Source organism: Labrus bergylta, chromosome 9, assembly GCF_963930695.1.
Source record: "Labrus bergylta chromosome 9, fLabBer1.1, whole genome shotgun sequence".
NCBI lineage: Eukaryota > Metazoa > Chordata > Actinopteri > Labriformes > Labridae > Labrus > Labrus bergylta.
Genome location: NC_089203.1, coordinates 6,164,691 through 6,191,865, shown reverse-complemented (window position 1 = coordinate 6,191,865; position 27,175 = coordinate 6,164,691). Strand labels below are relative to the sequence as shown.

The 27,175-nt window shown below is 40.2% G+C and overlaps 1 protein-coding gene across 3 annotated transcripts in view; it reads right to left on the bottom strand.

The window, feature by feature from the left end:
- LOC109998515 (pro-neuregulin-2, membrane-bound isoform) overlaps positions 1–27,175 on the bottom strand; it is a 49,460-nt gene that overhangs the window by 16,238 nt on the left and 6,047 nt on the right. For all 3 annotated transcript variants that reach the window (XM_065958945.1, XM_065958944.1, XM_020653397.3), the window contains exons 2-4: positions 6,139–6,301; positions 4,406–4,524; positions 3,259–3,382 (exon numbers count right to left, since the gene is read on the bottom strand). In XM_065958945.1, the coding sequence (XP_065815017.1) occupies positions 3,259–3,382; positions 4,406–4,524; positions 6,139–6,301 (406 nt within the window). The remainder of the gene's footprint in view (positions 1–3,258; positions 3,383–4,405; positions 4,525–6,138; positions 6,302–27,175) is intronic.

The window sequence follows — 27,175 nt, the reverse complement described above, 5'->3', positions numbered from 1 at the left end:
CTTTTAGAGACTCTGGAAAAGCACAATATCAATATGCACATAATATCAGCTCATTGAAATGATAAGCTACCAGACATCAATCACCAGGAGTAAAGAGAAACAGAGAAACTTTATAAAATCGAATGAATTTTTACCCCACTCAGCTCAAACAAATCCTGAACAAATATCTGGCTTGTTGCTGCTTACTGTGTCGTTCTGCTGTTTGGATATAAGCAGGTAGCAACATAAGGATGATGAGAGCTGTGAAACTGAACCTAAACATTAAAGTTTGAGGTCAAGAATTATGAAAGGATTGACCCTTTGTTATAATAACCTTGGGAAGAGCTGAATTCTCCATAAATAACAGAGTTGTTGCTCTCTGTAATGCTATGTTTATGCTGTGTTGTGTGTTCGGTGTGAACGCCGGGAAGAAGCCATAAATGAACACAGCTAGCTGAGCTTAAAACAATGAATGAACATCTGGCAGATGCAAAATGAGAGATGTAGAAGATATTATAAAGAGAGAGAGAGTTAGAGAAGAGAGAGATAAGGCCTCCACAATGTGAGAAAAATAAAATTGTTTCCAGATTTTGGATGTTCACAGCACCTTCAGTTTACATGCAGCTGCAGAATGTTGTGTTTTATTTCTGAGCTGTCAACTGAAAGAGGCTGGAAAAAGTTTTATATAAGGGCATCCTCCATCAAATTCTCAACATTAAAGCTAACAAACCAACTCTCCTCATTGCTTCACAACACTAATAATAGCTGTTGCTCTTACTTGAGTTGATACTTCCATTGTTTTTGTTAATCCTCAACGGCTCTTTTGTCAGTTGTCCTTGAAAATAAACTTTCTTAAGAGAGTGCTTCAGGTTCCTAAATGTCTTAAACTCAGAGCTATGGCGGGTGTCACTGTCAAGTCTTTTACCCAATAAGACAGATCTTATTTCACCTTTTCATTGACGCCATTGAAAGCAGCTCAGCCTTATCGGCAGTCTTATTAACTATAGGCATGTTTTAGAAAATCATGTGCAGCTGCAGCGCAAAAAATACTATTGAAAATTCACAACAACTGACAAACAGTTTTAGGTGTAGGTATTGCCCCATTACAGTAACTAAATGATATCAGAAGCTTTATCTCTTATGACACTACTGTATCTGTTAAACTCAAGTCATGTATAACTTGCAGGACCTTAGTCTTACCCTTACAAACGCTGCCCATATAACTACCTGGGTATCCTCTGTCTTACCACTAAAGAGACAGCTTGCATTTTGAATCAATTACAGGAAAAAATCCTCCAAGAGCCAACTCAGCAATTTCCCATAGAGTTAAAAATAGAGCAACTAGGGAGAGGTTGGAAACACTTGGAGCAGAAGAAACCCTATGTCGGCAGAGATTTCACTGTATACCATTACTTCTTTCGCCCCCTTCTTCTCTTTTCTCATCTTCTTGACAACCTTTTTTTTTTATCTGCCAATTTTTGCTTCCCTTTCTTTACAATCTGTTCTGTTATTTCAGCCACAAGACCAAACAGAAGAGAGAAAAACAGCCGACTTTGTTTCCCAACCATCCGGATGGGAAACAAAGAGAGCTTGTAATTCAATTTGTTCTGAGTTATACAAGGCTCTTAAAACTTCAGAGACAAAGCAAAGACATTCATGAACATTATGATCAGACATTGATGCTAACCTTAACACATGGCATTGGAAATGTAGCTGGGAAAACATGGGCTAACGTTTAAAAGACTGGGTGGTATCAACAAGGTTTAAATTAACAACATTTTTGAACAATCTGCAGCTCTACTCATAGGTTGGAAGGAATACGCATCAAGATTTTATCTGCCAGTAGCTAGCCAGGGGGTGTTAAGGTATGATGTAATCCGCACATTATTATTCATATTCCGTTTTAGCCAAGGTGCATTTTCTGTACTGTCCCCAACTTTGACCAAACAGTCATTTTGTAGGACAGTTTTAGTCAGTCCACAACTTCTTTTAAAACTCAGTATGTACGCACCTTGACCTATAACTTTTTGGCCCTTGCAGCGTTATTTACCTTTAAGTTATAAATATTAGATACCATTATCAAGATCTGGAGGGAGCACTTTATCCTTCTCTTTGTCAGAAACTTCCGATTTGATCCAATGTCTCAATGTCCAATTTTTCCTCATTATTTTTTCACTCCCAGACAGATAATTCCTCTTAACTTTTCTTTTGTCTTTGACAAACTTTGGTTTTCATAGGAATAATGCAGTTGGCTAGGGCCCTCTTAGGGAGGTTTCCTAGTGTCATTGCGAAATGTGCACCTTTTGAGCCGCTGCTTTGGTTTAAAGTTTGTCAGCCCTCGGGAGGGGGGGGGGCCCTTACTGGCCTGGGGCCCCAAGCAAATTAATTTATTATCAAGCAGCACGTCCTGTCTTTTCTCTACACCAAAAAACGAGATGGTCGCTTAGAGAAGCCCAAGAACTTTGTCTGTCAGGCCGACCTGTGTACGGATTACTACTAAATACCAATACATTTGTTCAAAGGGATAAAAAAACACTACGAGGCTACTCTGTGTCTCAGTAGAACGCTCATGTAAATGTGAAAACCAGAAATTCAAAACTTCAATGTCCGTTGGCAACAGTAGAGCAGTTACAAGGTTTCTGGTCACAAAGTTAAAGCAGGAAAAAAAGTAAAAGAAAAAAAAAATTAATACAGACATTATTGGGATGACTTCGATTGGGTTGATTCTCACTGCTTATTTGGATGTCAAGCAAGCATTTTAGATCACAGTCCTTCCCTGTCAATTTACATGCAATGTGAAGCTACGGGCTAACTAAAGCGTGCTAACATTAGCCTACTAACACAACAATGAAGGCCACAGGGAATTGCAGCTCGAGCTAAGGAACATTTTGTCTGCCACTTGCGCTTTAATTATGGTGCGTTCCAATTTATAACTCCTTTGTGTGAATGTGAGGAGAAGGGGGTTGGTGGTGTGTCGCTGGAGGAGAGCTGGGGTGATCAAACTAGATCAAAAAGTCACACATTCTTCCACTAATGAAAAAATGTTTTCCTATTGTGATAATAGTAAAAGATGTAAACATCAAGCCTGTGAGACAGAGAGTGGCTCTACGGGCTGCAGGTGCATGTATGTGAGGAGGCTACAACCAGGGAACAGAAGATAAAGTGATGCACAGTGTCTTCAGAACAAACAGAAAGAGAGAGAGGGGAGGGGTAAGAGACAGTGGGAGCCACTACACAGTGATGACTGAGGGGAAGAGGGCGAATGAGTGACCGACTTACTTGCAGGACAGCTGGTTAATACCATGTATGAAGTAACAGTCTCCTCCGTTCACACAGTAAGCCTTCTCTGAGTCGTTGCAGCGCCTTGCATGACTCACACCTGACGACGGGCTGGTTGTGGTCACTACAAGGGGGACAGTTGGACAAGACAGTAGTACAGCATATTTTGTAAGCTCTTTGTTCAAATAACATTTTATGGCAGTTATAAAACGTATTTTCAAACTACACTGTCACATACTTTTTAGAAAACTTAAATACATTTCAAGAAGCTAAAGGTGTGACAAATGTAATGTTAATGTTGTTGAGCACTGCACAGAGCAAAAACATGGAGCCTTTCAAGGGACAGAGCTGCTGTAGGGACTAAATCAAAGCTTCCTTTATGCAGACGTTCTGATGTTACAGCGCTGTATATCACTGAACATCCTGTCTGTGCTGCCTGGTCACCTGACAGGTAATCTATCAATTTACATGGCAGGAATTACAGCAATCCATGTCAATGCAAATCAATACCTCTCAGCAGATTCTGACAAGAAGATGGACTATTTTGAATGTGATTATGACACATTATTATATCCAATAGAGATAGTTCTGGTTTGTTTTTTAAAAGTATGAGAGAAGAAGAAGAAGAAGAGACGTGATCTATTTGGACTGTGAAGACATGTAAAACCATGTATTGTTCAATTTGCAAACAATATGGATGATTCATTTGCCTGAATAAGTTTTGAAATGGTAAACGTTAAGTCAAATGTTTTTTTTTTTACATCTTCAACTGACAATTGAAAATTTACCAAAGCAATCGAAAAAAAAAGGGTTTAAGGAACTTGTGATTCACACTAAAGACGTTATTCTATTATAATCAGTAAAAGGTAAAGGTGAATTAAAAAGTTTTTTTTACAAACGATTATCTAAAGAGAGCTAACAGGAGAATAATGAGAAGAATGTTGATCCAGTTTACTAGCAGATACATCAGTTGATACCTGCAGAAGTTTAAGGTTTTCTAGGGACAAAGGGAAGAAACTCTCCATGAAAAATACAATTAGAAATGAAGGCCTGAAGAACGAAGCATATTTAAAGGACATTAGTATTGGTATGCTACATCATGATAGACGGTGACAAATAGAGAGACAAAGACTGTGTCGTTGCTTACAGATCTGTACACTGATTATACTAGTGGTGTTTTCTTGTCCTAATGAGTTTTCAGCCACGCAGGTGTAGTTGCCAGAGTCTTCTTGACGGACGCGACCGATCTGCACCTTTGAGTTTTTTCTTAGGGAAAGGAGAAAGAGAGGCAGAGACAAGAGAGGAACAGAGGAGGTCAATAAGACAATGTCAGCTGACAATCTTCAAAAATAGAGCAGACCTGTCTATGACTGACTCTGGTGATTTCCTGGCAAGACAAAAAAACTAGTTCATCCAGAAAAGAGCACTACCCTCACTCTGTCATCTAATAGTGAATGGGAAGGTGTGTATGATTACAGAACAATTGTTTGATCTAACTTTTAAGTGCAACAACATAGTGTATACAACTACCAACTAATGTTCTACTTCAAGGCAGATTTTGGATTCCGGATGATGTTTCCCATCGTCAATCATTTCCAATTTAATGAGTACGGTGGCCAGAAGGTGCAAAGGCTTGGCAACGGCTCAAATGACGTACCTTTAAGAAAAGGTATGCTGCACATTCAAAAGCAAATGCAAACTTCTAAAACAAGTGCAGCGGCTGAAACGTGCTGCAGATGAAACAAACGTGCTGAAAAAAGCAACTAAATTCACATCAAAGTAGCTGCAAATACATAAAGGAAACATTTCAAAAACAAAAACTGCTGCAACAGTACAAGTACTCCAGGGCTGTAGGGGGCGCTGTGTCGAACAGTTTATGTGAGAGAGTGAGCGAGTCCAGTCAAGGAAGGTTATGTTTAGATTGGGGAAGTTGCATCGTTGAACCACAGAATAACGTCAATATTACAGCAACAAAGAGATTTAAAGTGCTTTGACAGATGATGTCTGGTTGACAAATAGCTGATAAGATAGCTGCCTGTGCGCTGGTACTGCTGCCCGGGATGGGCACAGGACTTCTGACCATCAGGAGATTGAACTTGTCAGGCCCGGGGCACGAGGTTCTCGGTGGGGAAGGTGTAATTGTTTGATGACAGGGAGGAAAGTTAAACTGTAGCCCTGATATTTAAAGCAAGTTCAACCTGGACTCTGACAGCGGGGATGGCAAAAGCATGATGGGTAAGGTTGTGACTGTGGGGGGCAAATGGATGTGTTGGAGCCGGAGCTCATTAGGCCCAGATATCCCGGGGCTGCAGCAACGGATCACCCGCTCAGGCTGTCTTGTACCCGACTTTTAATTGTGCAGCTTTTCTGAATATGCTGTGGGTTTTTCTAAATGTCGTTTCAGCCGTGCCAAGCCTTTGCACCTACCGGCCACCGTACATCAGTCACTGTAGTATGTGTAACAATTGTTTGAGTAATGAAGTTATCCATCTGGATTTGGAGGAATTTCAAACATTTTTTAACATAAAGGTTCAGTAAAATGAAGAAAAACTTGGACAGAGCTATAACCATGACAGCAGTTATTGTTTGCACACAGAGACAAGATTCATGCTAAAAATGTTTATCATTTGTTGTTGTTGTTTTGTGCCTTGACTGTATTAGTCGTTTGTTTGTTTTCATTATTGGTGGATATCTGTTTTGATTAATCATATGCACGGATTCTAAACGTAAACATGTATACAATCATTTTTTACAATTGTAATTCATACCGGGACTGTTTCACTCTAAACATGCACAAAACATTACACATTGCTGATACAACTTTCAGTGTTTCTCTGCTCTTGTCCCACACCTGGACTAAACTAACAAATCCATACTCACTTATTGGTCTTAATTTTAAGATCTCTGCCTTTTTGTAGCTCGTGTCCATCTTTGTACCAGCGAAAAGAAGGGCTGGGGTTCCCAGATGACTCGCACTTCAAGTACAGCTTGTCCCCTTCCATCAGAGACTGGCCTCGCATCAGCCGGAGCTTAGGGGCAGAGGCTAGACGGAGAAGAAGAACAGGACAGAGGGAAGAGAAAAATCTAAATCAAAGATTTCACTATAGAAATGACGTTTCTATTTAAAGTACATCTTCATGTATACCTGTGAGACTTTTTTATTTATTTGTGTGGCCCTCAGAATTTAGGACAATAAAAGATACAACTTGCAGAGACACACACACACACACACACACACACACACACACACACACACATACACGCACATACACACATATGTGCATAAAGAGTATAAGTAATTTGTTTATTAATAAAATAGGTAAATGTTAACTTTAACTGAACTTTAACTTTAACTGATATCGAAGTTAACGTCTTTGGTAAATAGAGTTTCGCTTTTGAATAACTGTGCCCACCTCTGCCAGTAGGTGACGTCACTGAGTCTATGACACTCTTCCAGGTCCTGCTCCTGATGTTTCCCAACATGTGTCCGCCCCGCCCTCATTACACTCACCTGCGTCTCATTATCCTCTGATTGACTGTGTGCTTATTTCTAATGTGTCCTCCCTCATGTTAATTGTGTATTCCTCTGTGTAACCTCTTTTTTGGTTTGCTCGTGCTTTTTGGATTAACCATGTATCCAAACCAGACTGTGATTAAACCTTCTCTTTGTACTCTGCCCCTTGAAGTCTGCATCTGAATCTTTTCTGAGTGTGTGTCTTTGTGTCTGTCTCTGCCCTAAATACTCCAAAGAGCACCAAACATGTATTGCTCTGCCTCTAAAAATACTCCAAAAACAATTCACTTTCAACTCCAGTTCTGTCACCTTAGCAGGTTCCAGTTGTGTCTGGAACATCATTCAGCCATTAAAAAGAAGAGAGAATGTATATGTGATTAAACAGGTGTTTATGCTTTGGTGGTTTGTGGTCATCAACTGTTAACGTGTTAATCTTGATGCAATCAAAGTAATGCAGTATTTATTTTTGATTGCATTAATCCCATACCATTTTGTCCCTTTTGGTGCACCGTAGTTAATCCATTCCGTTATGGAAATAAATGACACTGTGGCGCCTTGCATTGGCTCCAAACAACTCACAGACAGTTCAGTGGTCGAGTCAAACATTATATCCACCTTGTGACATCAAACATTTCACTCTTTTACGCTAATTTCATAAACTCATCGATCTGCAGCAAGGTCCTGTTTCTGTGGTTAAGTTAATGTTGTAACTTTTTTCTTTCTGAGGGAAGTTCATATCTTCTTCAAACAGGAAGTACAACAATGTAAAATAAAAGCATTGAAAAAAAACGTTTTGAAATGCAAAATAATGGAACGTTTTTATATAAGTAGTGAAGACGTATAAAAGACAAAAAAAAAAAGAATGCCCTGTGCGTGAGTGTGTAAAAGTTGGTGTTTACATGTAAATGTAATGGTCTTTTTTTTGCTTGGCTTCTTTATGTATTGTCAGCTTGTGTTTATAAATGTAAAACAAAACACTATAAATAAAATGTAAAAAAAAAAATTGATAAGGTTACCAATGTTTTAATTAATCATTTACAGCCCTGGTTTAAGGTCTTTTCATGGGGTTTCTTAGTATGATAACATAATTCAATGCCAGCCTTAATCCTTGAATCACACTTGGGTGAGTTGCTGAGTTAAAGAAAAACGTTTTTGTGCAGAGAAAAAAGGGAAGAACCTCCATGAAGCACCATCAAATCAGCGTGCAGTTAGGACTTTTGCACTCACAGCAGAACAAGCAGCACATCTTAATATCCAGTTCCCACACTTTAGAGGGATTTAGTCTTGTCAAAAACCCACAATATTTATACATATACACACTATAGAGTCATCTCAACATCACCAGATGCTGACTCTCTCTCTCTCAAGGGCTCCTGGCTTGTGATGGTTTAGGCTAAAGAATAGCAGTGTCACGACCATCACATATATTTGTTAGAATAACTTTCCTGCTATTTTAGCGATATATTTAAAATAGCTGAATATATTCCTTTGGGGGGCTTGAGGTGCCACAGACCCAGTTTGAGTAGATTCACTGTTCATACTTGAGTCAACAAAGCTAGACTTGGTCTTATCTTAAAAATGAAAAACAAACACACACACACACACACACACACACACACACACACACACACACACACACACACACAAACAAAAACAAAACAAGAGTATACTTATCAAACCAACTGCAGATGAGACACAGCACGCACACAGTTGTTTACCCTCTGTACTGGCAGCCCAGAACCAAACAGCAGAAAAGTGAGGGAATTAATTTAGCTCTATTGTAGGAGTTTTCTCAGGAGTTGCTGTTGACGAGGTGAATGTTTGTAAGGTCAGCATGTCACAATACAAGCACAACACAGAGGGCAAGGTCACAACACATTTCCACTCTGCTTCTTCTCTCCGCTTCCCCACTTCAACATCAGAGCATTTGTTAATACAAATTTAAATTGATCTTTTTGTTGCCGAGAGCAGGCAAGCTTTTGATTGCCACGTCGCCTAACTATTCTGCCTGTTTACCAAAGAGAGATTCCTGCTCGAGCCCCGTAAGGTCTAAAAATTTCCAGCTCGAGACCGACACAACAAGCCATGCAAAACTAGATGCATGTTCATCAAATCATACACACACGCACACACGCACACACACACACACACACACACGCACACACGCACACACACACACACACACACACACACCATCACACACACACACACACGCACGCACACACACACACACACACCATCACACACACACACACGCACACACGCACACACACACACACACACACACACACACACACACACACACACACACACACACACACACATCTAAAGCAATTAAGTTTAATCCTCAAACAAATCTAACAGTTCAACAGATGATCATGAAATCAGAAATGAAAACAGACTTTCCAGTGTCCATTACGCACATCTTAGAGAGTAAAGCTGTGGATTTCAGCAGCAAAATAGGTAAATATTAATTAAAATACTTAATACAATGTGTGCCTGCGTGTTCAGGGGCAAAATTAAATTAGAGAACTTAAATCAATCAAATAATTAATCTCTATTTTGCATAGCACCTTTTCATATCAAATGTTATCTCAAAACACTAGCCTAGCCAAGAGCTTACTCTGGACCTTACTCTTTGTTATTTACATGAGCTGTTCAGAGTCGGGTCGATTTATAAAAAACGGCTGAACTCCGCTGTGTTCATAGCAACATGTCTGCAGGAACACCTGGCACAGCTGAGACTGAGATTGGTTTGATTCATGTATAAATATGTATAATCAATCACCTTATCTAACCTTTTGCACAGCTTAACTATCAACATGTAGCAGGACACGCTCCAATACACTGCGCCTCCAGTTTTAGATTGGGACCATTAAGTCTCCCAAGACTTATCTTTCTTGACAGAAAACACAATTACAATTGGTTAAATCACAATTGCTTTCAAAATCAGACTGAGTCAAGGTGTTGCACAACATTTCACAACATAAACTACAGTTTACATATGGTTTACATTTCTAAAGCAAAACTGATAAACCAATCATAAACCAGGCAGATCTGACTGACGTTTTCTAAAATATGTGTGGGAGAAAGAGGGTGAGGTGTTAAAATGAATTTGAGGTATCTGCAAATTGGAAAAAGCTTGGCAAACCACACACAAGCAGGATGTTCAGACAAGCAGAAGATGAATGAAAGGACGTTCAGTTTGTCTGTACATGTAGTGTGAAATAACAGTCAAGCCTTCAGTCCATCTGTTCACCAGTCCTTCCCAAATACCTGAAGTGATGAGTTATCGAGTACAACATACCTCTTCTTTCTTGTTGTTGTTCCCACTTTGTAGCAGGAGCTCTGAAAGATCTCCCCACAATAAAATAACATGATTTCTTATGACAACAGTTACCAACCAAATGCTGTTAACACCCTGTACTATACTGAGATAATAAGAGCAGAAGGGACCACATTTTAATTTAAGAGAATGCAATGCCAGCTCTGTATGCCAGTCTGACCAGTACCTGCCAGCAGCACCACTTCCATCACTTTATCAACATTACGTGGAAACAGGCACCAAACGAACAACAAATCAACCTCAGAAAGACAAAGTAACGTGTTGTTTGCACATTTTTCTCTTTATTCCCCCATATTCTGATCACTCTGCGATTGTCGGCTTCATCACTGATGGTGATGAGAGTTTGTCAGAGCTGAACCAGTCTAGTTCCAGTGGAACTTCTCAAAATCCACGCTGGAAAAACTAAAGACCTGGTGGTGAACTATTGCAGGCTTTGCTTTGGGGTTTTTTGCTGCTGTTAACACTGAACATTTTCCTGCTGTGGAATATTACAAGTGCTTTCATTATAAACTAAATTGAGATAATTGTTCAATAGAGGCCTTACTGATTTAAGGAGGTCATCAATTAATAAAGGACAGTTGAATTATGATTTAGTTTTTTAAAGGGTTATTATTTTATTTCAGTTATTAAACTAGCAGTTGTTATTTTCAAATGTGTGTATGTGCATGTATGAAGCATGTCAAATAACAGAGTGAAATTTTCCTTGGTGATTAAAAAATGTTAAAAACTGTAAAACATTTGAACAACCTTGCTGTACACTCTACTGTTTCTGTTTGATGTTTCAAAGCCATGACGAAAGAATGAGAGGAAGGAGCTGTTTTGGGTTCTACATCAGGGACTTAAATCACCTTCTTCAGGTCAGAAACACACTTAGGTACCCTAAGTGTGTTAAGGCTGTTAGAAAGGTGATTAAAAAAGAGAATGTGGTAATTTATTTCATCTCAACTCATTGCCAGGAACATCTTTCTCACTATATTAATGAGCAAAAGTACCAACATGTTGAGAAGCATTCAAACTCTCACTACAGGGCAAGCTACTGCACTGTTCAACATTATATGCACATTGAAACTATACTAATTATGTCACTTAGTACAGGGACATAATTAGGTGTACCAAGTGAGGGTTAGTATGATGAGGAAATACTTAAACTCTTGTGAACATTTAAAAAGCAAAAGCCTGCACAGCCATCTTCCTCCATGCATAACATTAGTGCAAGAAACTCTGAAGTATGCTTGCATGAAAACAATTAGAGTATTCACACATCCCACACACCACCGCCAGCCTTACAGGTCTATTTCTGCAGCTGCAATTCAAACACAGAGGTTTCCACAGCATTGTGAACGTGCATAAAGGGGGTGACATAGAACGTCTACATGAAAAAATGTAGGATACACAGATATGCATATGTGACCATTTATCTACTATTATTTCTGTTTATATCTGTGTGTGTGTGTGTGTGTGTTGTGTGTGTGTGTGTGTGTGTGTGTGTGTGTGTGTGTGTGTGTGTGTGTGTGTGTGTGTGTGCGTGTGTGTGTGAGCATACACACACTGTAACTTGCTGATCCAAGCCTTCTGTATCACTGAGTGATGGGAGAATTCCTCAGTGAGACCCCAGAGAGGTGGGGGTTGGGGTGGGGGATGGTTGGTAGGTGAGCCACAAATGTACAGCAGCATTTAGGGAATAGCCTGTGACCGGCCCTGCTCCAACAGCCAATCCCACATGACCAGCGCTCCCATCAGCCGTCCATCAAGAGGTCTTTCTTTCAAGGTCAGCTGATGCTCACTCCCTCCACTCCTCCCCTCTCTAACCGTGACTCTCTCCCTCCCCCCTACCTTCTCTCTCTGACTAAACAGGCATCAACAAAATTAATCTAATTTTTGCTAAGCATGATTCAATAACAGAGAGTGATACGTAAGCCAAAACAACTGGGTGTGTTTTCACAGTGTTTTTCAAAGGGGGGGGGGGGTCCATCCCTCTATGGGACTGGCTGAACGTGGGGGTCCATCCCAGCCACAGATCAATATCCAGCGTGGTACAAACACACTAATGCCCACAAGGTCTGCCTGGAACTTGAGCGTCATGATTGATAACCAGCTAACTTTTAAGGTTCAAGTAGCCTCGATTGCCCGGTCATGTCGATTTGCCCTGCACAACATGAGGAAGATCAGACCTTACCTGTCAGAACATGCTACACAGCTCCTGGTACAAGCTCTTGTGATATCACGCATTGACTATTGCAACTCTCTACTGGCAGGTCTTCCTACATGCAGTAGTAACTAGAGCTCTGTAAGGTGACAGCTTGCTTGAAAAAGAAGTGTAGACAACAGAGGAAGTGTTAGGATTTTATGCTGTTAGGCTTCTTACCCAAAAGGGACGCCCTTTCTACAGAAGCGCTGCTTGTCAACAGGCAGCTGATTGGGGCCAAAAACCAGTAGGGGGCGTCTGAGGTCTCATAAACTTAAGCCAAAGCAGTAGCCCAAAATTTGCAATTTTTGCAATGACAGTAGAAAACCTCCCTAAGAGGGCCCCATATGACAGCTCTCACTCTTGTTGCCCTGCTAAGCGTTGCATGCATTACTGCTGTGAAACCAGTTTGTCAAAGAAAGTCAACACAGAAAGATGAAGAGGAATTATCCGTTTATAGGAGAGAAAAAAGAAACAGGAAAAAGGAGTAAGTGTTGGCTGGCAGACATAATGGTGATGAACGCTGGTTTGAGGGCCTTTCTATGGATTATTCCCCTGAGGGGAGGGTGGTGAACAGAGAGTGTCCAGGATGTGATGGGTCCTTCATGATGTTTGAGGCTCGGTAGGGTCCAATATATATATATATATATATATATATATATATATATATATATATATATATATATATATATATATATATATATATATATATATATATATATATTTATATATATATATATATATTTATATATATATATAAATGATCACTCTATGATGAAGTGCAGTAAACTTTCTGTTGTAAAATATGACAACAAAATGAAACCACAGACTGCAAATATGAATGGATGAAGCCTGAGTGTCGTCATCCATCTGTTACTGCAGGGGGTCTGGAGGCTCATCGGCAGCAGCCGCCATGTTCGAAATCCTGTTTTAGCCTAACTTTCAGTCAACCCAAAGACAGACTGAGAGCTGGAGCTGAGGCAGGTTTAAAGCCTCTTGATGAACCTTTACATCACGCCCACCTGTCAATCATGTCAGCTACGCGCCTAATAATGGATAACATGTATCGTTTTCAAAAACAGTGTGTGTCAGGGATAACAATAACTAATCAGACCTATTTTGTTTTTTGTACCAGGCTGTAAATATGTTTGTTTATGCCGTAAAAAACATTTTTTTTGCCAGTCATGTGTATGTGACTTCCAGGGTACCTGGAGCCAGCCTCAAGCAGATACTCAAGGAACTGCAGGATTTTGCACTTACACATTGGCTTCATTTTTCAAGACAAGAGGGTGCCGCTTGAATAAAACATGATAAATAGGCCTTCTTATACATATGAGGATGTCATAACATAGTGAAGAGACTTAACTGTTAGAAGAGAAATTGTAACTGCCTGCCTCACATTACTTCAAATTAAAATAGGCTATTTATCGGCTTTAATCTCCTTCAGTTTTTTAATAATCATATTATAAACACATCAGCTTATTATTAAAACATATTAAATGAGCTTATTGCACTTATAGGCTGCACTATAATATTTAAAGAGGGAGTTTTGAATGAGATGTGTTTCTTAAGAAGACAGCCTTAACCTACAAGTGGAGACTCAATGAGCATTATTTTACTCAAAATGTGATTCCTTCACCTGTCCAACTCCCGTCTTTACTGAAATCGTCAATAGCAAGTGTAATTAGGATAGGATGTTCAGTATTCAATAATCACTAAATTGCTTAAACTGGAAGTGACTACCCAACTTTATATTGAAGTATATTGGGTGCATCCCCTGACAGGAGTTTATAAATGAATGAAACCCTAACCGGAAGTGCAACCCAATTTTATTTTGAAACTTTTTGTGTGTATGTCCGGTTTGACAGTGAAGGTCTACAGCCAGACTGTCTTGTGACATTTCAATCAGGAGAGACTTAATTAAGAACGAACAATTATGACGACTTAATGTACTCTGAGGGGTAACGAGGCCGACAGCAGGATAGGATCCCCCCCTATGAAGTCTAGACCCTGGTGGTGGTGGTGATAGGAGAATGTAGGATGTGAGGAGGAGTGGGTTTCTGAGGCTGTATCTGAACTCTGCTGAGCTGGTATGGAGGTGACCGGGGCGAAGGAGGAGGGTCGCAGCGATCGCACTGAAATGACAAACTGACTGTGGCACGCGGCAGAATGATTGGTTGAGAGAGGCTGTGGCAGAGTCGGGTTGGATTATTCCTTAGTAAACGCCCCAAATCAGCTGATCACCAGAGCAGAGAGACGGAGGAAGGGTAGGGAGGGTGTGGCAAAGTTGAATGAAGAAACTGAATAAATGTGTGAGATAATATTACCATTCTTCCTGCTTGAATTTACACTGAGTTCCATTTTCCAGCAGTTTGGGAACCCCTGTGTTAGCAGACAGGTATAGCACCTTTAGAAGACCTGATCAGCAACACGCCTGCACACGTGAGCAGGATGTGTGTCAGCTAGTGTCTGTGGGTCAGCTGACAGAGTAGTGAGAGAGAAACGTGAGAGTACATTCATAAAATGTACAAAGACACCAGGAGAGGAACTGGTTTGTTCATCATGAATTTTGTAAGCTGTACAGTATGTGCCATGCTTTTAGTTGTATTGTGTGTGTGTGTGTGTGTGTGTGTGTGCGTTGATGTGCGTGTGTGTGTGTGTGTTTGAGAGAGAGATAGAGAGAGAGAGAGAGAACAGGCCTGCGTATGTGCTCATGTATAAAAGAGAAAAGCTCCCTCCGTCTTACTCTCTGATCAGTGTGATTTCTGCAGCGCACAGCAGTCACCATGGAAACCAGGGAGGGAGCAGGAGATACAGAAAGACAGGATGTAAGGCAGAAAGAAAGGGGAAAAACAGATTGTGCAAGAGTTGCAGTGAGAGACATTTAGACTGAACAAGAGAGGGAGGAAAAGGGAAAAAGGCGGAGAGATAAGAATTGGTTCTCAATGATAGCAGCCACAACAGACATTCATGCAGTATAAGCTAGCTCACCTCTGCACAGCAGCAAAGCCATGCTACAGGCCATTGGTACGTGTGTGTGTGTGTGTTTGGGGGACACACACTTTTGTATATGCCGATCACAAGAAAATTATGTTCATCATCATGTATGGAAGAATGATTGTCAATAACACATTTAGCTTCATCCCATTTTTTATTGCAGTCACACAAAATCAATTGCTCAGGAAAAAAAACAGACACACAATGACTTGCCCTTGTTTGGCATTTTTCTGCTGGCTACATCGAGATCATTTCTTGTTTAAATACATCCTAATGATTCAAACGACCTCAGGCATTCTTAAGACACACGCATACGCGCTCACGCACACACACAGAGGTTAACTAGTACTCAGAGACAGAAATGTGTGTGGTTTAGTGATCTTTTTTATGTAGGGATGTATGTAGCCTATGTATTAATGTACACTCAGCACCCCATCTTGACAGAAAAAAAAACAGAAATGTAGAAATTTTTGCAAATTTATTGTAAAAGAAAAACTGAAATATCACATGGTCATAAGTATTCAGACCCTTTGCTCAGTATTGAGTAGAAGCACCCTTTTGAGCTAGTACAGCCATGAATCTTCTTGGGAATGATGCAACAAGTTTTTCACACCTGATCCTCTGCCATTCTTCCTTGCAGATCCTCTCCAGTTCTGTCAGGTTGGATGATGAACGTTGGTGGACAGCCATTTTCAGGTCTCTCCAGAGATGCTCAATTGGGTTTAGGTCAAGGCTCTGGCTGGGCCAGTCAAGAATAGTCACAGAGTTGTTCCGAAGCCACTCCTTTGTTATTTTAGCTGTGTGCTTAGGGTCATTGTCTTGTTGGAAGGTGAACCTTCGGCCCAGTCTGAGGTCCTGAGCACTCTGGAAGAGGTTTTCTTCCAGGATATCTCTGTACTTGGCCGCATTCATCTTTCCTTCAATTGCAACCAGTCGTCCTGTCCCTGCAGCTGAAAAACACCCCCATAGCATGATGTTGCCACCACCATGTTTCACTGTTGGGATTGTATTGGGCAGGTGATGAGCAGTGCCTGGTTTTCTCCACACATACCGCTTAGAATTAAAGCCAAAAAGTTCAATCTTGGTCTCATCAGACCAGAGAATCTTCTCATAGTCTGGGAGTCCTTCATGTGTTTTTTGGCAAACTCTATGCAGGCTTTCATATGTCTTGCACTGAGGAGAGGCTTCCGTCGGGCCACGCTGCCATAAAGCCCCGACTGGTGGAGGGTTGCAGTGATAGTTGACTTTGTGGAACTTTCTCCCATCTCCCTACTGCATCTCTGGAGCTCAGCCACAGTGATCTTTGGGTTCTTCTTTACCTCTCTCACCAAGGCTCTTCTCCCACGATTGCTCAGTTTGGCTGGACGGCCAGGTCTAGGAAGAGTTCTGGTCGTCCCAAACTTCTTCCATTTAAGGATTATGGAGGCCACTGTGCTCTTAGGAACCTTGAGTGCTGCAGAAATTATTTTGTAACCTTGGCCAGATCTGTGCCTAGCCACAATTCTGTCTCTGAGCTCCTTGGGCAGTTCCTTCGACCTCATGATTCTCATTTGCTCTGACATGCACTGTGAGCTGTAAGGTCTTATATAGACAGGTGTGTGCCTTTCCTAATCAAGTCCAATCAGTTTAATTAAACACAGCTGGACTCCAATGAAGGAGCAGAACCATCTCAAGGAGGATCAGAAGAAATGGACAGCATGTGAGTTAAATATGAGTGTCACAGCAAAGGGTCTGAATACTTATGACCATGTGATATTTCAGTTTTTCTTTTTTAATAAATTTGCAAAAATTTCTACATTTCTGTTTTTTTTCTGTCAAGATGGGGTGCTGAGTGTACATTAATGAGAAATAAAATGAACTTTTTTGATTTTAGCAAATGGCTGCAATGAAACAAAGAGTGAAAAATGTAAATGGGTCTGAATACTTTCCGTACCCACTGTAGTATGTATATGTCTATGGCATGGGACATGTCCTATTATTTTATGATAGTCTCACACATGTGGGGCGCCGGTAGCCTAGTGGTTAGTGCGCACGCCTCATGTACGGAAGCCATGGTCCTATAAGTAGTTGGCCCGAGTTCGAATCTGGCCATTCCCCACTCTCTCTTTCCCTGATTTCTGACTCCATCCACTGTCCTAAAGGCATAAAAAGCTCCAAAAATAAACCATAAAAAAACATAGGTGGCATACGTAATAGTGGGGTTTTCAGCCCGCCTCAAGCTTTCTCACATTACTCATTATGTTTGGTACTCTGTATTATGCATCTGATGGACATGTTAAAATTGCTGAAACATGGATTATTCACACGTGAGCTCGTTTTTATTTTATCCAGGGGCTTGTGCTTTGGCTAAGAGAAATCCAACAGACAGCTGCTGCTGCAGCTGGATCAGGATCATCTGTCACATCGCCAATGTCATTGTCCAATCATGACCTTCACTGTCCAATGTGACATTGGGAAAGCTTTTGAAGTAAGCCAATCAAACATTCTCTACATTGTGAGGCAAAACTTGTAAAAGTGAGTTATTTATACATCTTTATTATTTTCTTCTGACAGTATAATTTACTGTTGGTGACATTTAACGGCAGGCTTATAACAAGTTAGCTACCACTAGCTCCGTCACAGTAAGAAGATAGTCATCACAAGATAACAAAGCTTATAAACAATAATTCAGAATATCTCTGAGTATGTCAGCGTATTTAATTTCAACCAACCATTAAAACGTCCAGAACTAGCGCCTGTAGTTAGTAAGAGTCTACCAATGGGCGTAGGAAAACAACAAGTATTCACTGTCGTTAAAGTAGACATGAATGTATCTGTAAATTAACAACTTAAGTAAGATCACAACCTGTTGATGACGGCTGACAACGCTTGTAGTTAACATTACAACAAATAATATGCCAGTGTGAAACTGTCCAAAGTAAGGATTAGTGAAGTTACAGATTCAGTTACAGATTAGCTTGTTATCATACTCAACAGAATGCACTAGTGAAGCAAACCCAGGGGTGGAAGTAGTTCTTTTTCTCTACCACAACCTTCATCACTTCATATTGCTCACCTCTCCTCGGCTTCAAGCATCCTTGAAAAAAACGTTTCAGTATTTGAATAGGCTACCTGTATGGAGTAGAAAGTCATTACAAACACTTGACATTGTGTATTTCAGTGGTTCTGAAACTTTTTCTATCATGCCCCCTCTATGAGGAGAAACATTTTTGTGAGCCAAGTTTACCTCGGTTTATGCCATTGAAAAGTCTAATAGGCCCTATTTGCTGTTTTTTCTTTTTGTTCTAAGAATCAAATTAAGTACAATGTGTCTTTTCTGCACAACTTTATAAATGTGTTCAAGTCTCTTTGTCCTTTTGTGTCTTTTTCGAATATCTTGTAGTGTTCATCAGCAGACTCATCACACTGAGGAATGCATTCATTTAAATACTTATGACATTATTTCGTTTTCTTTGATGCACTTTGTAAAAAAGGCAAACAAGAAAAAAAATTAAGCTAAGGACTTATATTTCTGCGTCTTCCTCAGAGTCAAACCAGTGCAGAGGCAGTGCATCAAAACATTAGTCCTTTGCACCAAAATAAATATGCCTTAAGTGATTTGTGTGCTCAAGTACTTTCTTTGGATTCTGCCCTGAGAGAAGGAGTCCATTGAATTATAATTTGAACATCTAAGGTCCTTCTCTGAGAGCACCAATCTCTATTTGTGGAGCGACTGAAGTGCAAGAGTTTCCTTCTACCTTGCTTTCAGAAAGGGAAAATATCCTCTATATATTGACAACAGCAGCACTAGTGAAATTAAAAGGCACTTATGTCCATCTGTAAGTCCAGCTGCATGCACTACTTACAGACACATGTACGTATGTGTGAACACGTTTGTTTCGAGTGTCTTTTCCTGCTCCCCCCACACACACCATCCCACGTCACGACACTTTCTATCCATTCTCTCCTCTCATTTCCATCTTTCTTCCCTCCCCCCTCTCACCTCTACCCATCTTGTTTTCATCCATCATGCTCCCATGCCTCCCCTTACGCAATTATAATTATCCTTCAACCATCACCCCACCCTTTCTCACCACTCATCTCTTCCCTCAACCTTTGTCCCCTAACATGCTCACACATCATGAACTACGATCTGTAAAGAAGAATAACAGACACAATCTAATCGGGAAGGGGATTAAAACATTGATCAAATCTGTCCTCCAGAAACAGCTAAAGATTCTCCAGGAGAAAGATGGATTAAAATCCCCTGGTGCACCACAGGGATCTTTCCTTGGTCCCATTTTTTATCTGGCCACATATGCTGTCATCTTTCCCTATAAACAGGTAACGCACTCTCCACATTTCTGTTAACCCTTATATCAGAGAACAGATAAGAACCTTTGACTTTGATGATATCAGTGAGGGGTTTGCACAATAAATTTCACACTTTCACACAAAAACGGGATGAGGACTAAACCTTTGAAACATCTTCTTAAAAACGCATTATGATTTCTGAAAATCATAGAGGAGTCTTTTCTACTCAAATGGTGTATACACTTATCCATATTTGGCTGTAAACTAAAGAAATGATTCAAGGTCCTGTGGACTCAGAAAGTAGCAAAATATCACTGAATTAATGTCAAACTGAACAAGACGCAGACAAGACATCCATACAGGTTGACATCATATCCTCAAGGTTGTTCAGCAGTGACTATTGGGAGTACAGAGTTATCTTATTAATTATCAATTTTTCTGAGTTATTATTATTTTTCTAACAACAAAAAACGAAAACGAAATGACATTAACATAAGAGATATAAATGAGGCAGTTTAACTTTATAAGCACTGCATAACATCCAACTTTTGTATTACAAAAAATTTATTGTGTCACTAATATGTTTGGTGTTGCCTGATACCAACTCAAATGAAGAATGTTTCACTGGAAGGGTAATATTTCAAACAATATATATATGCACAATCATATGGAATAGATTCTAAAAAAAACTGTGATGAAAAATCTAATACCAACAGGGACACTTCGGGATTTTTCTCTGTATAGGTGGTCTCCAGCAAACGATGTGGGCTTCATAGATAATTGGAAGTCTTTAGGGGGAAAACAAGGTCTGTTAGGTAGAGACAGCATCCATCCCACTTTAGATAGTGCCGCTATTATCTAGGAACGTTGCAGAGTTTATTAGTCCAAAACCATGACAACGCAGAGTTCAGACCAGGAGGCAGAGCTGCAGTCTTACACGCTCCTTGACTCTGGTTTTGGCCTCAACTAAATGTTGCTTAGTGCTGTGCTCATGATGGATAAATGTTCGGTCTTTGTAACATAATACTGTATAACAAAGAGTAGGGAGTCTTTTACCTGCATTTGTCATTAATTGGCGCTATACAAATAAAGATTGATTGATTGATATATATGCCAGCTTTGGGTCTCTCAAGGGTAACAGCACAAGTTGTTTTTTCAACCGTGTATTTTTATAATGTATATAATTATATAATATAACGATATAACAAGACTGTTCACTGGATGGACATAGAAAATAGGGAGCAATGCTTCAGATGCTAACCTGAGTGGAATACTTTGTACCCTGTAAGTTCATTTCAGTTTCACACACTTGGATTTCTCTTTCTTCTTACTGAGGCATAATTTACATTTTAATAATAGAATTAAATTAACGATTTAAAAAAAAAAACCTGTCCTACTCAAATTTCCATATTCAATTAAACACACTGACAAAGTTATTTCAGGATTAAATCTTTACAAGGCAACGTTTCCTGTTGGTCTGCCTGTTGATAACCAGAGACCAGAGGCACTGCTTGTCAACAGGAAAGGCAGGCAACTGCTGACAAACGTTGAATCACAGCAGCCCTAAATGTGCAAATTTTGCAATGACAGTAGGAAACCTCCCTAATGGGGCCCCATCTAACAACATTCACTCTGGTTGCCCTGCTGAACGCTGGTGGGAGGGCCCCCTAATTAACTTTTGCCTAGGGCACCGACAGACTCTAGAATCGCCATTATTAATATTATAAATGACTCCAAAACTCACAGCATGAAATGCACACTTACTGCTAACAAGACTGTTTGACAATCCCTTTATTGTCCATAGTAGTTTACAGTGAGAGGAAAAGACCCCACATTTCACACTTGTTTCTTTTTGATAATACAATAAATCTGTGAAATAAAAATAAGGGTGATGTGATTAAGGCGGCAAAATGTATTTTCACAAATGTAGTCCAGAGATTAAAATCAAATGTGCTCAAAGAAGTGAAGATAGCCGTGACTGCTCCAAATAATAAGCATGTTTCAATGTGCAGCTACTTCAAAATGTAAAATTAATTAAATTAGCTTCTTTTTTTGGTATCACTGCATGAAAGGTAGGACGATAGGGTGAACAAGAGAATGGATGATGCACATACACAGCCCTTACCTTTACAGAATGATTATAACAACACATAATGTTTTGATGACTCCTGGTGGATACTAATGATTAACAAAGTCAGACTGATAAAACACATGAAGGCAACACATGGTAGATCGATCAGATGCCTTTAAATCACCAGGATCCTTACACTCAACTGTAATCTTTCCAGGGAAAACGCATTGGCGAACAAATACATAAATGTGTACAGTATGATGAACACTAAACAAGCTGAAAAAAAACTTGAATAAACTTTAACACTTTAAAAAATAATTTTCTGTAGCAATAAATGGACTTGCAGCTGACAGCAAGAGAAAAGAAGAAAGACTTTCATCAGTGCTTGGGTTGCTATGGTGGCAACAGTCTGTGTGTGCTCAGCAATAAGTTTAGATCAGCCACTCAACACAACCAGCCATACCAATTTTATGGCAGAAAATAACATAGAGTACAATGTATTGAAAAACAGGGACACAGTGTCGCGTGGTAAGCATGTTATCTCTTCACCCACAGCAGAATTTATGCAGAATAAACAATCTCACGAGATTTTTCATGCCAATTATGTGATTTATCATTAATGAAACATGTTCTCTGGTCAAACACAGCTGCGACTAACTTACTATCAACCTGTGGTAATGTTTAATGGACATAAACTTTCCGGTTGAGAGATGACATACTCTACAAACTGAGCCACAGTCGACCCTTCATGGTTTTTCTTTGTTCCCATCCTTTTTCATGCATCATACATTTTCCTTATTTGGCTTCAGATGACAGTAATAAAATATAACTAAGTATGGGTCAGGGTTTCTAGAATTATGACTTGAATTAGGGGTCAGTATAAAGTCTTGTGTTGATGCTCTTTTTGGTGCAGAGCCATATCTTAAAAATATGTTCCTGTGCATATCAACCAAATGTTTGTTTTATTATTTCTGTAAAATGTATTGAAAATATGAAAATTAGATTCCAACAACAGGTTTTTTCTCTTGCGGAAGACTAAGGGCTACACAAAACAACATGGCGTGCAGTGCAGGTGTCTTTACGATTTTCGACCACTCAGAGTTGTTATTTTCAGGCCCAGCACCCACGTTGTGTAAATTACAAGAAAATATGCATCGACGTTAATGCCTGTGGGTGTGTTGGTCTTAAAATGAGGTGTAGTCAGACACACAGGTGGCACCTTCCTTTCTTTAGGACGCAGCCATCGACTTAGCCTTAGATCACCCAAAAACTAGCCTAAAGTCTAAAATGCTATTTAGAGGGCAAGTTACAAAGATTGGCTTGATGAACTCAAAGACACACGAGTTCATAAAGAATGTCAACTCAACTCTGTAACACACACAGCAGCTCCCCCACTGCTCAATGATTTATATTTTTGCATATGCTAATACAATCAAATTTAGATTTTAATTTGACAGAGGGGGGGCGGGAGACGGCAAACTTTTGTTTCCCTTATCACTTGTCATCTTTGTATTCATTTTGGAATTAGCTCGATCTAGTGATGTCAGAATAGGGGGAAACATTCAGCACCACCTTCAGCAATCTGTGTGAGCCACACACAGCCAAAAACGAAACTTCACTAGTGGAACTGGACCTTCACAGTGATAGGTCCAGTTGAGATTGAAGAATAGACACTGGTCCATTAGGATTTCTCTGAAGAGTTGCTCTATATGGTAGGAAATGCCAGATAGGGGTCTGTTTCTTTTTTAGAAGATTTTTCACAGTCTGAACTGCTCGTTCCGCTTCCCCTTTGCTCTGTGGAAACCTTGGACTGCTTGTTAAATTGTCCAGAAGTCTGTACTCCTTTATCTGACATCAGGATCTCTTGAATGCCAGGCAAAAACAGAAAATGACATCTGTGGATTTGGTGTCAGGCAGGTATTTGATCTTGCCAAACTTGGAAAATAATCTACAAGTAGGAAGGTTTTTCAGGTCTGCCCCCAACTTTTGCCATGGTCAGACTGTAACAGTGGTCTTTGAGATTGTGGTGCGCTTGTATGCAGGTTCCACATTTAAGCTCCATTTCCATTTGTTGTTTATGACCAGGCCACCACAATGACTGACAGACATGCTCCTTAGACTTCACCACATCTTGATTTCCTTCTTGCAGGTTATCGAGGACTTCATTACACATTGCAGTGGAGATCACAAGTCGTATATCTTTCAGTAGTAGTCCATCTTTTACTCAATGAAGCTTGTTCTGGCCATTCGCATTTAAGCATTGGCCACCCTCTTGTAGTTCAGCCCACTACAAGAGGATCCTCTTGTAGTGGGCTGAGCTACTAGAAGCATCTGCTGAGCTCCTCCCCAGACCCTGTGGTAATGACGGATGAGGTCTTGGGCCTTGAACTCTTTCTCAACCTCGATAGAGAGAGAAGGATGATAGCCATAGACACACTAAAGGAGGAAATACCAGAAGATGAGCCAGGACTTGTACTATGAGCATTCTCAACTGATATGAGATACTTCTCCAAGTTGCAGGGTTCAGAGCAGTAAGGCCGCAAAGTCCTACATCCAGTGTCCTGATTGAGATATTCTGTTTGACCATTAGTCAGACTGACTGTTGCCTCCAAGAGCAAACCAAAGCCCTTCCAACATTGGAAATCAACTGGGGCATCTGGTTAGACTCTACATCTCTGGGGAGGTAAGAGGCACTGGGACAAACAGGTGACTAGGACAGTCTGGATCCCAACATTCATAACTCTTAAATTGACCATTGAGGGTATTAAAAGCGGTATTCAATTTGCACAACAAGCAAGCAACACAGAAATCACAACATTTCCTGATTTGAAAATTAAAAAATAAATACTATGTAAAATAAATAATAAGATACATGCCTTTAGGAGCAATGTTTCACATATATGATTAACGTGTGGGAGATTATCATGCACCTCTTAAAGGTACATGATGATCAATCTGAGTTGATGTAGTGAGCCATCACTGTGAGATACCTGTAAGTGGCACAGGAGCTCTATCCATCTGTTTTGAGTGCAACAACATGTGCAGCGGAAATTGTAAGAAGGTTTAAGCAGTTTTTAAAAAATACTTGAAGCCACGGTCCTCTACAACTACAAATGTGCACAAAAAGTTGATAAGGGGGCGCAAGATAGCCTAGCGGCTTTGACGAGTGCCCCATGTATGCAGGCTATAGTCCTCGTCTCAGCGACCACGAGTTAGAAACCGACCTCGGCTCCTTCCTGTGGGTCATGCACCGACTCTCTCCTCCCAACATTTCCTGTCTCAGTCCAGTTCTCCTATCCAATAAATGCAAAATGTCCCAAAAATATATATTTTTAAAATAAATCATTAGCTTCGGTAATGTCTTGGACCCTCTCTGCTTTTACACCAGAAGGCCATTTAAAAACAGTGCAGATAAGTTGTTTTCTGTTGCCGAGCTCCAGTGATTGGCATAATATTCGTGTTTGTGGTGTTTCCAATGACATACTGCACTGTGAGCCTGTAATTTACCCACAACACTGATTTAAAGAAGCAAGTCTTCTAAAGATAAAGATAAAGATAAACTTTATTGATCCCCCGTGGGGGAAATTTGTGCAAATTTTCTAGCTCTGCCATGTCTTCTTGCTACAATTCTACATCATCATTACCATCATCATCAGCATCAATAATATCAAAACCCTCGTCATCATCATCATTAAGGTCGTAGGTTTTCATGAAAGAGCTGGGTCTTTAGCTTTTTCTTAAAGGTGCAAAGGGACTCTGAAGAGCCAATCGAGTTTGGCCGTTCATTCCACCACCGGGAGGCGAAGAGTCTAGTTAATGTCTTATGTTCCTATAGTGAAGGTTGGATCAGACACCTTTCATTGGCAGAGCGTAGTGGGCGGGAGGGAGTGTAGACCTGGGTTTAGGTAAGGAGGAGCCGTTTTTGTTTATGTTTTTTAAGCGAGCAGCAGAGATTAAAATAGCTATATCACTCTTCTCCTCTTCTCCGCGGTTTGCAAACAGTTTCCAGAAATACGCCAACTAAATTGGCCAGTGCATACTATCATGTGAGATTGCCTTTTTTTCTATACTTGGAAGTATTCGTCTAAAATTGCCAACTGTGACTTCCATACCATGACGGACTCACACACACAAACACAGGCAGGCATCAGAGGGGAGAAATCCTCAGCCTTCTGTAATTCAGTGTGCATAATTTATAGCAGCCCCAGATCTTCCTGCAAATGACAGCACTATGGGGCATCTGCTGCATCTCTGCTACTGCAACAACTAACTGGCATAGCTTTGTCTAGTTTCCAGGGCTGTGTTTTAAGGATTTGTGTGTAAGTGTGTATTGTGTGTGTTGGTTTGTGTGTTTGTCAAGGTACAATGCTCTGTCAATGCATGGACAGTAATTGAAACAGAAGAGAAAGAGAGACACAGAGACTGTCTGAAGTAGACACAGATAATGCAACAAAGAGGAAAAAGAAAGAGGCAGACAAAAGACCTCTTGCAACGCAGACACACACACACACACACACACACACACACACACACACACACAGACACACACACACACACACACACACACACACGCCGTCATATCTATTTACTGATACAGTCAGGGTATCTCCCTGGATGTGCATATAGTATGTATGTTTGTTAGTTTGAGCACCACATTCACTCTGTTATAAAGTGTGATGCCTGTTGACAATTCACTAAGTACTGTTCCGAGCACAAACAGCAGTGTGAGCATGTGTTCACATGCACTGAGGAGCCTGAAATTCACGACTCAGCTTCTTTCACAGCACCATATACTCTTCTCTCCCATATCCTCCTGACCTAGAGGTGTTGGCACCAAAAAAAGCCATAATGAAATCTTAAATTCCCCAGGACTGGTTTCACAGTTTGTTGAAGGCTGTGGCTATGGATTTATTTCCTTTTGCAAGGATTGTTTTAAACATGCTGCCTCAGATCAGTTTAAAAGCTTAATATATGAAAGCTAATGTGCTTATGTACTTTGCTTTGAAGGATGAGATCTGAAGCCACACCAGTCTCATGTTTGCTTGTGACAGTAAGAACTGAGCTAAAATCATGATGTGGTTAGCCTAGTTACAAATAAAGCTTGAAAAAAAGGAATAGATAGTTACTCTGACTTATTGACTGAAACTGTGGTGCCTGTGTAATCTGTAGCTCAACAAGAAGTATTTCTGGATGTTTTACCAGTTACCCTAGATTAGCATAGTATCTCCAACCATGGCAAATTAACATTTTTTTGTGAGTGTTTTGTTGTTGTTGTTTTTTCTTTCTTGTCTCGTGCTGTCAAACGTCTTGTCTACTTTTGTCTCTGCATTGTACATTTCTGTATTCTAGGACCCCCTCGAAAACGAGATGACACATCTCAAGGGGTTATTCCCAATAAAGAATTTCATGAGTGTGCAGAGAGAAGTTGCTGGTTTTGGTCTCTATACGAGCACAAGTTACCAAACTTGACTACAGGACTTAAAAGACAAATAGCATTGTTGCAACAACACT